Source organism: Monocercomonoides exilis (genome assembly GCF_001643675.1).
Source record: "Monocercomonoides exilis strain PA203 chromosome Unknown scaffold59-495361, whole genome shotgun sequence".
Classification (NCBI taxonomy): Eukaryota; Preaxostyla; order Oxymonadida; family Polymastigidae; genus Monocercomonoides; species Monocercomonoides exilis.
Window position 1 is genome coordinate 421,964 of NW_027150604.1, and position 14,849 is coordinate 436,812.

Genomic DNA, 14,849 nt, shown 5'->3' on the forward strand with positions numbered 1-14,849 from the left:
GACAAAAACAGAAAAAAACACAACTGAACAGGCACCACAATGCGTACGGGCTGAGAAGACCCTCCTGTGAGATGTACGATGTATTTTGTGGAGATGCATTCCACGCTGTATTCAACCATTCTGAGACTGAAATGAAGAGATTATTTTTTTGAATGAGGACGTATACAAAGATGAGTGTGATACCAAAATAAAGTTGAAGTTCAGTTTGGTCTTTATTTATTTTTCTATATTAGAATATTTGTCTATTAACTGATTTTGTGCTTCTTTTAGGGCAGGAGGTGAAAATGAAGGAAAAAGAATGAAAACTTAATGTCTCATTGTGCAGGGTGACTATCGAATTGTGAGAACAGATTCATATGGAAAGAATGCATGATGGAAGGATTGGGAAGGAAATTGAAGATGTTAATTGTTGAAGAAGACCAGGATGCTCTGAATTGAGAAAGATAGAATAAAGCTTAATGAATAAACTTCACATTTTTTGGAAGGGAAAGAAATCAACACATTTTTTGGAAAAATAACTGTTAGAAAAAATAATTGGAGAATCAGTTGCTAAAACTGGAAAATCGATTGATTTCAACAAATTTGCTTCTATTTTTAAAATCAATTTTTAAATTTCTTTGTTATATCACAATTTAACAGCTTTTTTTTTGCTTAAGATATTGATAAATTATGTGTTGTGATTATTGTTATCATGCTTTTTGAACCAGCAAACTTATATTTTGCTCTGTTTATTAAATTTTTGATATTTTTTGAATAACTTTTTATGTTTTTTTCAAAATATGAAATAAAAACAATTGGAAACAAATTAAAATTAACAAACAATTAATAATAATAACCATTCGAGCAATATATTTGCATGATCATCACTTTCATTTTTCTTATCTGCCCAACCCTTAACGAAAAATATTTTTGATCAAATGTCGGAATTTTTCATGATATCAAAAAAAATCAACTACATATAAAAACAACAAATACAAACGTTAGTACATTGCATCACCCGCACCTTCAAATTTAAGTTTTGCAAATTAATATAATTAAAATATGGGTTTGATCAAATGATTGCATATAAATAAATAAAATTTCAAATTTGTATTTTTTGTGAAAATATCAAACAAATATAAGTGTGCAATGCATTTAGAGACATTCAAGATAATTTTCAGGATTTATTTGTTTTTGATTTTAAAAATTTTATTCAAATACTCATATTTATGGGTCATTTTTTAAAAAAGTATTTTCACGACAAACAAAAAGTTTAACGAAAAATCGGTCCATACAAAAGTTTATAAATAATTTTAGCTTTTCAAACATCATTAAATTAATTGTTAAAAACAAGAATTGCAAAAGGGACGCAGTTACACCTATGCCAGCAGTTGTTATAAGACACACGCACTTCAACCGCTTCCACAGTTGCATATGAAAAAGGTGTTTGTGGAGTCCGCATAGAAAAAGAGCAGCCTGCAAAAGCCGAGCAACTGAGGAGGCCGTTTCAGTACGAAGGATAAAAGACGAGGAAGAGGACGAAGGATTAAGAGAGGGGAAAAAGAAAAAGTTCAAGTGAAGATTTTCGTTATGTGGAAGATTAAAAAGTGTCTGAATGAGAAAATCTTAAATATCATGTTGTTTCTTTTGTAATTTTTTTCTATAGCTTTGACCAATTAATTTTAATAACTAATTTCAATGATTATTAATTTAAATACAATTATTAACAATAAACAATAGTTTATTTGACAAATATCATGTGCTTCCATCATATTTTTCTATATGTGTTAAAGAAAATTATTCGTTTTCCATAAATGTTTTAAGATCTTCATAATCAATTTAAAATTTTTTATGCAATAACATCATAATACTAATTTTTATATAAAAAATATTGATTACATATTGTAATTATTGTTTTCTTTTTTACAAACCAGTTAACTTATGTTTTGTTCTATTTATTGAATTAACGATATTTTTTAATAATTGTTTATGTTTTTTTCAAATTTTGTAATAAAAACAATTGGAAACAAATTAAAATCAACAAATAATTAATAATAATATATTAATCGATATTTTCATGCAATTTCAAACAATATTTATCTAATCAACCTAACCCTTAATGAAAAAAAATATTGATCAAACTACGTAATTTTTTATGATACAGTCTTACCCAAAAAGATGTTGATCTGTCCTTTTTTAATGTCAATCATACCATGCTTATTAATTTTGATGGTAAACCATATTTTTCATTAATTTATGGACAATAAAATAAATAATATTTTTCTCACGTTTTAAATGAAATTTTTTATTTTATTTTGGTATAGGCATACTCCGCATTGTTAATTGTTTGTTTTCGTGTTGTTTATTAACAGATGAGGTGGCTCAAAGTCAAAACATTTAGAGGTTATCAATCCATCCAAAAATCAATTTAACTGGAAAATGTTCGTGAATAAGGACTCATGCTATTAATTAACTATTAATTATTTCAACATCTGTTTTTCTTGTTTTTGAATCCAATTCTTTTTTGTGAAAAAAATCTTTTAACGATATTTGAATATAATTTGTTTCATGTTGAATTCATTTCAAACAACAATAACCTCGACAATTGCATCAAAAAACTGTAACACAATTGATTATTTGTTGTTTGTTGTTTAAATTTTCTCTTTTCAACTAATTTTTAAAAAGTAAAAAATGATATCAACGCACAATTATAAAATTTTCATGTTCAATAAAAACATTGTTTTATGAATTGGAACATAATAAACACGCAAATACAGCGTGTAAAAATACTTGAAGATTCTTTTGTTTCGTGGCAAATATAAATTGAATGCATGGTTCAATCAAATAATTTTATCAAAACGATAATACCAATGAATATGTATATAAAAGGAATTATCTTTAATAAGTCATTATGAAATTTGCCTCATTCAAACAACAAATGTCTTTACGCTGTAAAATGATGATAAAATGAAATAATGTTGTTTTCACGAAGTTTCTTTAAAATTTTCCTTTCAAAAAAAGAAGAAAATGAAAGTTATAGATTGTATATCGAAAACAAACTTTTAGATATAGCAATTGCCTGAATATATTGTAACCTTTATTGTGAGAAAATTGGAAAACATATTTTCTCTTTTTGCAAAATATATAACTTCAATATTGTGAGAAACACTTTCTCCGTTAACTTCTCATATATTTCTTTCAACAGTTTGGGTTATATTTCTTTTCTTGATAAATATCGAAAAAAACAAAATAACAAATTATTTTTCTTGTTGAAGACCATATAAAACCAGCAATATCATACGTTAAACTGCTTCAAATTTGTTTCTGCACAAGCTATTAACGAGAACGACTCTTCAAAAAATACTAGTGTAACAAAAAAATTTCCAACAATTATCACCTCATTCAATATTGGGTGAGAGTTATTTTAATTTTTGATGGTATGATCGACATTAAAAAGGACAGATCAACATTTTTTTTGGGACGGACTGTATCAAAAAAATCACCCATATTATTAATTTTTAAAAAAATTCAAAAGAAAATCAATGTATAACAAACTATTTGTGGAATAGATAAGCAGTTTCTTAATTCTGCTGGTAATTCTAAAACAAAACCATCATCCATTTCGGACATTAATTATCGACACAACACGACAGATCTTGAGATCTGAATGATCCAGACAGATCGGAACAGATCTTTGTCGCATTGATCTGTCGAAAACCCATTAAATACATTATTATTAATATATTAAATAAATGAAACAGTTATTTATTATTAACTCAGAATGTAAATTTTTAAAAAACCAATTGTTCAAAAAATCCTTCTTTATTGTGAATGAATAAAAATATATCTTATCAATTTAAAAATGTATTTCATGTCTGTCGACCAGTCGAAACCACTTTTATAAGTCGGCTTGTCGCAAAGGCCTATTACTGAAAATAACTTTTTAATACCTTATTTTCTTGTATAATTTATTGAGAACAAAATATTCAAGCAACAGTGATCCGAAGTTTACCATAATTAATTAATCATTGATCAAACAATTTTTTATCTTTATATTTTGATAATTGTCTTCGCGTTTTCTTGATTTGTATGGCTGAAAAATTTCGAGAAAGGAAATTTACAGCCGAAGTTGTGCAAACAAGACGCCCTGTTATTGATAATGAAAAGCGAATTTTTACGCCAGAAGCAATTGGTTTGAATGCAATAAAATCATTAATTTGTGCGGGAAATGTTTTATAATAATAATATTTTGCTTTTGACTGCATTTTGGGATGCCTTCAGAAAAGGATTCATCTTTTTCAATAAAAACGCCTCATTTGTCGTTATCAATTGATAAGTCATCCGTTCGTGAGTTTTTTTCGGTTGACAGTTCACAAATGGTCCATGCTATTAATCATGAAAATTATGATATTACGAATACGCTGGAAGGAATTCAGCCTCATGTTGAAAGTAATGAATTACATTATGATAATCTGTTGACAGAACCCCTTCCACCGGTACAATATCGACCAATTCCTGCAACGCAATTAAATCAAGTTGATGACGGACCAATTCCGGAGTATATAGCTATGCTTTCTCTTTCTGATCCTTCGTATTCTAATGAAAAGAGAAGGAAAGATAATAGAAGAATAAAGCATCGTTACACCACATCAAACGACCATCACAAGGAAGAGAAAAAAATGAGAGGTAAAAAAGACTCAACTGGTTTACAGAAATCTGCGTCCGGATCACATTCTTCCCAAGGTTCAATTGAAGGGACGGTGTTAACAGCATCAGAAACTGGACGAGGCGAAGTGCAATCTTCAAATCATACAAACTTAAACACAACCAAATACTCCATGCTGACGAATACAACAATGTCATTAGGAGATAATTATCAGCAGAAGTTTCGTTCGGATCAAATGGACAGTAATTTGCATGATGCACCCGAAGAACATAGTGGCAGCGAGAAATCAAAGCGGCACAAACACAAAGACGGTGATATGAAAAAGCTTTCACAGACCCAGCCGCTTCCTGCTGTGAATGCGCTTGAAGGCGATCTGCTCTCTTCTCGAAAAGGGCGGCACAGTGGCAATCACGAGCATCACCACCGTCACCATCACAAACACGGAGAAAATCGACATCACAGCCACCACAACCATCACAGTAGAAAAGGGAGTCCGCTGAACAATGCACCACAAACGCGCAATCCGATTCCAGTGGATCCGACATATGGCTACTTGGATGATCCATACACTCCGTCAAAGATGTACCTCTCTTCTTTATCATCTCTTACCTCATCCACACTCACCTCCACCAGTTCTCGCGAGTCAACCGACACATCCGTCTCCTCTTCATTGAAATCCTCTCCGCTCAGCTCTTCCCCCGTGGACTCTCCAAACGTTGGGCGGCAGTCTTCTCTTCTGCCGTCTACCTCGCTCACCCCGTCGCCCACAGCAAGTGCGCCAGCAGCGAGCATCTTCCCTGCCTTTCTGACACACCCTGTGTCTTCTCCTCTCCCCATCGTCCACTCCTCCAACTCTCCCGAGCGCTCAGAGGGCACAAACTGCACTGGCTCGCGGATGGATGCGCAGAACACACAGAACTCGTATGCCGTCAAGCCGACTGTCACCAAGCGACTCAGCTCGCATCTGCCGTGCTTTGTGATCTCTGGCTCTTCTCGCAACATCCCTTCATCAAGTGGGGCAGCCACATCTCCTCCTTCTTCGCCTACTTGCAGTTCGAAGACTCCCTCTCACCACTCCTCTCTCCACTCCTCCAGCAACGCCCAGTCCTCTCAGCACTCGTCAGTCGCTGACTCCACACAGACTGCCTCTTTCTCTTCTCCCCACACAAAAGAGCAGAACTCCCCTGCTCGTCTCTCCACAGCCTCTCCTTCCTCTTCCTCTCTCAGCAACAATTCCTCCAAGTTTCTCGCAGCGTCTGTTGATTCTCTTGCCACTTCGTCCGATTCGCAGCGCCGCAGCGACTCTTCCCGCCATCTCGAAAGAGCAACTGCCTCTCTTCTTTCTCCCTCTCAGTCTTTTCCTTCTTCCCCTAAACCAGAATCACCTGTTGACCAGCTGCCTCCACCTTTGTTTGCGTCTTCCTCTCTTCTCCAGCCAGCATCTGAGTTTACTTCCTCTTCTGCGTCCACATTTGTGGCCTCGCAGCATCTACAGCCAACTTACTGCAGACAACATTCTTCTTCTTCCTCCTCCTCCTCCTCTTCCTCTTCCCTCTCTGCCTCTTCCTCCTTCCCATCAGGTGTCTCCCCTTCCTCTGCCTCTTCCTTCTCCACCGCCACGTCACTCATTGCCCCTCTCCCCTCCTCCTTCGATCCTTCCCTTGCTCCATCTCCCACCCCCTCGGACTCTCTCTTCGCCTCCTCCTCTGCACTCCACCCGCCTTCCCCAACACTTCACACCATCCGCAGCGAGTCCCAAAGCCCTTCTTCCACCCCTTCCCCTCACTTCCTCTCGTCTCCTCTTCTTTCCTTTGCTTCAGCAAATCCATCTGCTAACAATGCAAACGATGGGATGTTCCTGCAGTTGACTGAGACAGAGAAGAAAGAAGACGGCAGGAAGAGAATGGAGCACGAAATGTCTGCTCAGAAGGAGGCAGATGGGCAAATTGCTTCAACAGCTGCTGCTTCTGATGAAGTTGCCAATGGAATAATTGGAGTTCAAAGCACAGAAGTTGCAGATGGCTTGGCAGAACATGCTGAAGAGACACGAAACTCGTCTGAAGAAGAAGACGAGGAGTCTTCCAGCACATACAGCAGCAGCAGTAGTGGTAGTGACAGCGACAGTGATTCATCTTCTGATGACGATGACGATGATGAGGATGATGAAGATGAGAGCAATGAAGTTGGAGTAAGAGGCAGAGAAAGAGGAAGAGGAAGAGATGTTGAAGGAAATGAAGACGGAGAAGGAGAAGGAGACGAAAGTGATGATCGATCAAGCACAGATTCATCATCCATGTATTCCTCGCGCACTTCCTTCGGCTCTCGCCACTCGTCTCGCTCATCTCTCTCCTCCAACTCTCCCTCCACCTCTTCCCTCTCCTCCGAAGACTTCATCCGGCGCGGCCTGATCTCAGCCACTTCTGAAGACATCACTGCCCCTTCCTCCATCCCAAGCTCCACCAACTTCTCCTCCAGCCTCTCCAGCTCTGCCACACAGGCCACCCCGCCCCGCCAGCCGATCCGCAGCAGCCTTCCTTCTGCCTCTTCCTCTGGCTCTTTGGCATCCAACGGCAGCTTCTCCATCCTCGACCACCCGCCCCTCATCTCCTTCGCTATGTCCTCGCCCCACCACAACCCGCAGGTCCCCTTTGTTGCTACGCCTTCTTCTTCTCTCATGTCGTTCTCTGCTTATGGCTCTCCCTCTCTCAATCACTTGCTCCACTTCCAGCCGATGCAGCTGCCGAAACAGGCACTTGCTCAGTCACAGACATCTGTGAGTGATCTCTTTCATCCTCTTTCGTTGGGAATTACTCCACCCACACTGGCTGCCACTTCTCCTGCAGTTGCTGGCATTTCTTCTTCTGCTGCTTCTTCTTCATCTTCTTCTTCATCTTCTGGTTCTTCATCAACAGCTTCTTCAAACATCCATTCCTCATCCTCTTTCTCTTCTCTTTCCTCTCCTTCCAATTCTACCACAGTAGCTTCTTCTCCAACTTCTTCTTCTTATTCTTCTTCTTCTTCCTCTTCCTCTTCCCAATCCTCTCAATCAGGCATCCCTCCTTCTCCCTCCATCTCCTCCTACCCAACCTTTGCAGCCGCCTCCTCCTTTTCCCTCACTCCTCCTCTTCCTTCTGCCCAGTCTCTTCTCTCTAATCCTCTCTCTCCTCTTGTCTCACCCACCCTCTTCCCTTCCTTCATGCACTCATCAATGGCCATGTCTTCCCCTGGAATGTCCCCCACATTCTTCTCTTCTCAGCCAATTCCTACTAATATAACTTCTTCTTCTTCTTCCTCTTCTTCCTCTTCTTCTAATTCATCATCATCATCATCATCTTCTTCTTCTGTAAAGACTGTTCAGATTAATCTCCCCAATTCCTCCCAACAGACACACACACAGCATCAGCTTCAATCCCAGTCTCAATCTCAATCACAATCACAATCTCTTTCCTCTTCCAACTCCGACCAAAACGACGGCGATGGCGCAAGCACGGTCTCGTCTGAGCTGTCTGCCAATCTTCTCTCGTCTTCTCCTTCTGTCAGCATCAGCACTTCTGTCTTGTCACACGGCTTCTCCCCAACCATCGCCCCAACACCTGACTTCGCCCACTCCCCCTTCCCTTCTCCTCCCTCTGGCCCCATCTCATCTGCTTCTGCTGCTTCTTCTTCTGCTTCTTCTTCTTCTCCTTTCTCCTTCGTCTCTCCTCATCTCTCTCCTGCCCCTTCTCCTCCTCAACTGTCACCTACTTCTCAGCCTTCGAAACTGAATCCAACGATGCCTTCTACTTCCTCCTCTTCCTCTTCTTTATCTTCTTCAGCAAACAGATCTGTTCTTCAGCCTTTCCCACATCTTTCAGCTTCTGCTCGCACCTTCACTCCTAGAAAACCTTCTTCATTGTCTTCATCATCATCTTCTTCTTCTACTTCTTCTGTTGCTTCTTCTGCTTCAAATTCCACTTCCTCATTGCCCTCAGGCATCTCATCCCCCTCTTCCTTGTCTGTTTCCTCCCTCCCTTCACTCTCTGCCCAAACAGACCAATCTCCTTCTCTTCTGAACACCACCCCTTCCTCTCAGACACCTTCAATGTTGAATTCCCCCTCTCAATCACAGCAGACTGAAGACTCGTTCATCCCCCCTGTCCCACACAACATTCAGAGCATGGCTGACATCCCAGTTGGAATGGCTGCATCAAAAGAGGAGATGAGCCATCATCTGCAGAACAAGCTCATTTCAGGCGTTCCTCTCGCAGAAGTCCCACCGAATGTGTCTGGAGTGAGTATGATGCAGAACATGGTGCATTATAGTGTGCCATTGGGAAATGTGCCATTCATCGTGGGAGGAGGAGGAGGAGGAGGAGGAGGAGGAGGAGCCATTGGAGGGATAAGAGGCATGCCGAGTGCTGGTTCAGCCATCTCCCCCTCTCCACAGCTGACGATGGAGCAGTTCAATTCCCTTACTCCTCTTCAGCAGCAGCACATGGAGGCTGTGATGCAGTGGCAGCTCACAATGCAGCTGGAAATGGAGATGCAGCGCGAAGGCGCAGTCGAGAAAATGGCTGGGCTGCCTCCGCAGCCTTCTCCCTTCGCCTTTCTCGAGCAGTCTATTCCACCTGGCTACACAAAGACAGGCAGCTTTCTCCCCCACCGTGTGATCAACCCACAGGAACTCACAGGACTTTCTGTCGCGCCAAATCTCCGCCTCAAGCAAGGGCTGGGCGGAGGTGGCAGTGGAGGTGGAGGAATGGGAGGAGGAGGAGGAGGAGGAGCATCAGGAACAGCCTCTGCTTCTTCAAAGGGAGGTGCAGCTGAGACGAATTTCCCGCCAGATCGCTGCTTCCATTGCGGTGCGAAGGGCCATCTCTTCATTGACTGCCCTCATCACAAGCGGGAGAAGACTATCGACAAGGACTCGTGCTTCAGATGTGGTAGAAAAGGTCATACTTCTAAGGAGTGCACATTTGAGGACACGCGCCTTTGTTTTGTTTGCGGGGGAGTGGGACACATTTCAAAGGAGTGCCCAATCAGAAGAAAAAAAAGGAAGGGAAAAAAGAAGGCAGAGCAAGCACAGTAAATTTATGTTTAAGTTTTACATTCTGTTATCTGAAGTCAATGATAATTGTTCATACTTTATACATCTCCTGTGGTTTTTATTTTTTTGTAAAGTTTTTTCATTTTTATTTATTTACGTTTATGATCAAATTTTTTGATCAAAAGGGTTTTTTAAATATTGTTTCTTATGTTGGAGCAAAAAAAGCCAAGATTTATAAAAGTTGAAGAGGAAAGAGTAGATTCTTCCACCTCTGAGGTGAAAGCGAACCCGATTCCGCGTGATTATGGTGCTTCTTTGGTTTCTGGAATAAAAGGTTTTTTTTTATTTCCCGAACGTACGATTTGTGTTTAAATTTAGCACTTTGAACAATTAGATAAACTTTCTGAAAAAGTTGAACATTCATTGGAATTTGAGTTTCCTCAAAAAATTAAAGAGTTTCAGAAATACGTTGAAGAAGTAAAATCTATTTCACTTGAAGACATCACAGCAGCTGCCATTCTTCCAACAAAAGAAGAGGTTAGTGATGATATAAAAGATAGAAAAAAGAGAATCAAACAGATTAAAAAAGAAAAGAGAGCCGAGCTAAAGAAAGAAGCAGAATTATCCACTTCTTCGGAAGAAAAAGACGATGACAATGAACACGAATATGATTTTGAAGATGATATTTATTTACCTGCTGTTTTTATTCCTTCAAAACTTAAAGTTCCTCGAAACAATGCATTGGAGCGCTTGATATCAATTGCAATACTGATTAAAGAAGAAATGACTTCTCTTCTTCTTGACCTAAGGACCTGGCTGCGCCTCAGGATTCCATCTTTACTTGGTTTTATTTTTATTTTAATTTCTTTTTTTAATTTGTATTATTATTATTATTATTTTTCCTTTTAATTGGCTAATATTCATTTTTCCACTTTTTTATTAACCCATGTTTTTCAGATGGTGACAATCTCGGAAGTGATATTGTAAGTGCGCACATCGAAGCTATTACGTATGCCATTGATTGCGCAACTGGACTTCTGCAACTTGCAAGCACATACAGAGTTGCAAGAGGTAAATTGATTATGCAAATTTGTTCATCTCCGTTCAATGATGATCTGAGAAAGGCTTTTGTTGCTTCAGATGTTGATTTGTATCACAATCTTATGCAACTCATTCCAAATACAGTGAATGTTCTGATATCGACATACGATGCATTAGGAAAGAACATGGAACAGATCAAGGCTCCAAGAACTGTAGAGCAAAAGCAATGGCTGTATTGAGAATAAAAGTATTTCTTTCGAATGAAAAAGCATCATTTCACTCTCTTAAACCACACTTCACGGACCAGTTTGATTCAGAAACATTTTGATTACACTTCATGTTTTTCTTCAGAAACGCAACAAATGCGTGCGAAATGAAAACTTTGATCAGCATAAAGACTGTCATTAAAAGAAAAATATGCAATAAAACAAAATTCATAAAATATAGAAACTTAAACTGAAAGAAAAATCAAAAAAGCCAAAAGGCAAATAGTGAGGTTATCTTTGAAAAGAAAAATACATATAAAGAACTGCATAAAATGGAGTTAAGACAAACATCACAACTTCATTGAATAAAACATATAGAAAAATTACATAAATATTGTCTTTCGATAAATATCAATAAAACAAAAAATAAAACCAAATTTTTTAGAAATTATAATTCAGAACACATTGTCTAATTGTAAAGGATGCATTCAACAGCCCTCTCATAATCGCTGCCACAAGAGACAAATGCCCCGACCGCGACTGAGTGGGTGCATCCAGTTAGCGCCATTATGCGACCGATGCTCTTCTCCTCATTCGCACTGAGCATTTGCAATGGAGCTGGCGAATCAGAAGAGTCAGAAGTCACTTGCTCGTCTAATTCTTCAGTGGAGTTGAAAGACTCTGTCAATGGACGCGAATTCAAAAATATGTTCATTGCTGGTGTTGCTTCAATGTTATGTGAATGATTTTCGTTTGATGAAGCCATCACAAATTGATTGAATGCATTTTCGCCATTTTTTGGGCTCATGCTTCCTCTGTCAGATAGATCGTAGGTTGGAATTATGATCGAATCCTTTTGAATAGCCTGAAGCTCTTTCGCGCATTGAGTTGTATTGTTATCATTTTGTTCATCTGTTGAAGTAGACAGCTTCTGAACAACTTGTCCAATCTTTCCAGAAACTTCATCAGAAGTGCTGAAACACAAGCTTTCTGTGATAAACTCTGTATCCTCCTCAGAATCCTCGTCTTCATCTGAATTTAGCGGAGGAGGTGGTGGCGGTGGAAGCGGAGGCAGTGGAATAGACATCAAATCCTCTTCAGCTTCGTTTGTTTTCTCTTCTCCTGTCGCGTTCTCTGCTTCCTCCCCATCGTCCAGCGAGTCCACTGGAATTTGCCCTGATTCAATCAACTCCTCATCCTCATCTGCATCTGCCTCTCCTTCAGTCATCGCAACAGCAAAAGTTGTGGGAAACGAGCGAATGGAGTAGTCTGCTGTAAAGGGAGCTGGATACAACTTTATATCTTCCGACGCTAAAAGCTGCGGCGGAGGTGTTTTGCTGAGTCTTTCTTCATCGAATGCCATCGACTTGCGTGATGTTATTGCTGCTGTGATGCTGTCAAAGCTCAGCGACCTTGTCATCACGTCTCCTCTGCCTCTTTCGTTCCTCTCACGCTCATCCCCTTCATATGAATAGCCTTCATTTGGTATGTGATAATTCCCTTCTGCAGTCATTTCTTCAGACGAATAATTGTGACCTACTTCATAATCATCTTCCATTGGTCTGACTGGCCCGTGGCATAATTTACTCATCAATCTATCGCATGCCATGATATCTTGAGGGTTTTGATATTCATAGGGAATAAACTGCTGAAGGAACAAATGGGGAAACTGAATGATTTCTTGCAACAGAAGAAGATTCGGAGAAATAAACATTGAACAGGAAGATAAGTTGGATGAGGAAAAGGAAGAAGATGAAATAAAGAAATTGCATTCCTGAGAAGAAAGAGTCGAATCAATATCTTCATCGTCTACAGAGGCTCCAGAATAAGGAGACCTGGAAGAGTGGTGCCGTGATGATGATGATGAGGAGGAGGAGGATGAAGAAGAAGAACCCGAATAGCACAAAATCATGTCGAGTAGAAGAGACAGAGAAGAAGGCTGTCGCTGGATCAGTTTGCGCACCTTGCTGAACTGGGGATGGTGCCGCAACTGGAGGATAAGAGAGTACGAAGGCGATTCAGGTGTAGACGGATATTTGAATGAGCGCGATGAAGAAGGCGATTGTTCCTGTTCCTCCAATGAAGCTGATGGCAACTGCTCAGATGCTGAGTCAGGGCTGCTGGCATCAGAAGAAGCAGACGATGATGAATTTTGGGCGTCCGTGCACGACAGAGAGTCCGTGGACGATGAACGCGAATGCTGCGATTCTGGTGTCAGAGACGAGCCACAGGACTCCGCTGTGGTCGAGGCAAACGAGAATGCAAAGTCGAAGTGTGCTGACTGCGCTGAGGGAACAACATCCACCTCAAACAGACCTGTGGAGCCAGCGCCTGCTTCAGACGATCCCTCGAAGGATGCTTCCTCGTCGCTGTCATCGTCGCTAAGCTCTCTGAATGCTCCTTGCTCGGAGGCATTGCCATACGAACTGCCTGGACTTCTCTCTTGTGGATGCTGCTGCATGATTGGGAAAACAGACGGGGGTGAAGTTGTACACTGCTTCGCATTCGCTTCTGTCGCATCTGCTATCTTCCTTTCGCATTTTCGTTGTTCTGTTAGATTTCTTCCCTCTTGTCCAGGAGCCGTAAACCCAGCTTCAGATATGCTCCTATCAGCTTCTTGCGCTTCATATTCATGTAAAAACGCGTTGTGTGGTGTGGCTGAATGATATTCCTCCAATTCATCAACTTCTGAGTTCTGGAGCTCATCGATTTGCAAAGCACGCTTGAAGCTGAATAGAGATGTGGGAACAAAAGATGACATGTATGAAAGTGTTGGTAATGCGAACGTCGCATTTTTCATAGCATCGCTTACTTCTTTCTGATCTTTAATTGGTACATTTGAAGAAATTAAAGAAACTGATGGATGACTTATTTTATATCTTTCATATGTTGTGTTTTGTTCTCTTTCAAGTGAATTATCTTTGTCATGAGAATATGAGTCATGACAAATTTTATTAATGGTGTTTGTTTGGGGTCGGGATAAAAATGTTTTGTTTACAAGAAATTCAATTGCTATCTCTAAATTGTTATTTGCTGCCTTCAAACAAGAAATTGACGCTTCTCGTTCAAATCCCATTGTATCAAGCTGAATCATTTTATCATCAAAGTTTTCAATGCAATTTTCTGCCTTCAAAGCGCTGGGAAACCGATCATTAAATGAATGTATTTCATGTGCTTTTTTGCCTGAATTGAATTTCTAAATAAAACGATTACAAAATTGGTGAAATATCTCAAATACTGGAATAAAATGAAGTGCATACAGTTTCTCCGGCTATCATGATACTATCTCCCTCTTTCTTTTATGAAATTGATATTTTTGAAAAAACATTATAAAAATTTTTGTTGAAAAAGCACAGTGAATCAAACGATATAATAATCTTTTAATTTTTGCTCTTCTATCAATTTGACATTTTTGAAATAAGATATTACTGTTTGTTCTTCGAGATGAAAAGCTTTAGAAATTTCTTGTTTAAGTTTTAGAACTGTCCAGTTGATGTCTATGTCCACTTGTTCGGTGTGCCCACTTAATGAGTTAACAAATATTTTCATTACAAGCAAGCTCAAAAAGATAATTGTGCAGGAAATAACTCCCCAATATTCGATCAAGAAAAATACAAATAAATAATTTTTTTGGAAATTCATTTCTATTAATTTAAGTTTTCGAAAATTGTGAACGGTCTCATCTCTCATATTTGCAAAAGCAACTTTAACGATGAGAAAAATTTCTCCATAATACTAAAACAAAGTTTTTTATTTTTTTGATGAAAAATGATTGTTTGTGATTGAGATTTTCAATCCAAAGCTGTGAAATACTTATTCCACAAAATAAATAAATAAATAAATAAATAAAAACTGTTTTTGACTGAAGTTGGATTCAATAATTTTTTTTAAAATTTGTTAATTTTTAACATTTAATTCGAAAAATGCAAAC

The 14,849-nt window shown here is 39.0% G+C and overlaps 3 protein-coding genes across 3 annotated transcripts; 2 read left to right on the forward strand and 1 right to left on the reverse strand.

Moving 5' to 3' along the window:
• Positions 1-4,068: 4,068 nt before the first annotated feature.
• On the forward strand, positions 4,069-9,713 carry MONOS_9710 (putative cellular nucleic acid-binding protein; the record flags this gene model as incomplete). Its single annotated transcript, XM_067880236.1, has 2 exons — positions 4,069-4,171; positions 4,261-9,713. The coding sequence occupies 2 exons, from the start codon at positions 4,069-4,071 to the stop codon at positions 9,711-9,713; spliced, it is 5,556 nt and encodes a 1,851-aa protein (XP_067719806.1).
• Positions 9,714-9,878: 165 nt separating this feature from the next.
• On the forward strand, positions 9,879-10,951 carry MONOS_9711 (putative Proteasome activator pa28 beta subunit; the record flags this gene model as incomplete). Its single annotated transcript, XM_067880237.1, has 3 exons — positions 9,879-10,005; positions 10,066-10,515; positions 10,629-10,951. 3 exons carry the CDS (start codon positions 9,879-9,881, stop codon positions 10,949-10,951), a joined length of 900 nt encoding a protein of 299 aa, XP_067719807.1.
• Positions 10,952-10,956: 5 nt separating this feature from the next.
• On the reverse strand, positions 10,957-14,196 carry MONOS_9712 (uncharacterized protein; the record flags this gene model as incomplete). The annotated part of the gene is made up of 2 exons (XM_067880238.1): positions 10,957-14,114; positions 14,179-14,196. 2 exons carry the CDS (start codon positions 14,194-14,196, stop codon positions 11,388-11,390), a joined length of 2,745 nt encoding a protein of 914 aa, XP_067719808.1. The 3' UTR covers positions 10,957-11,387.
• Between the last annotated feature and the right edge of the window lie 653 nt (positions 14,197-14,849).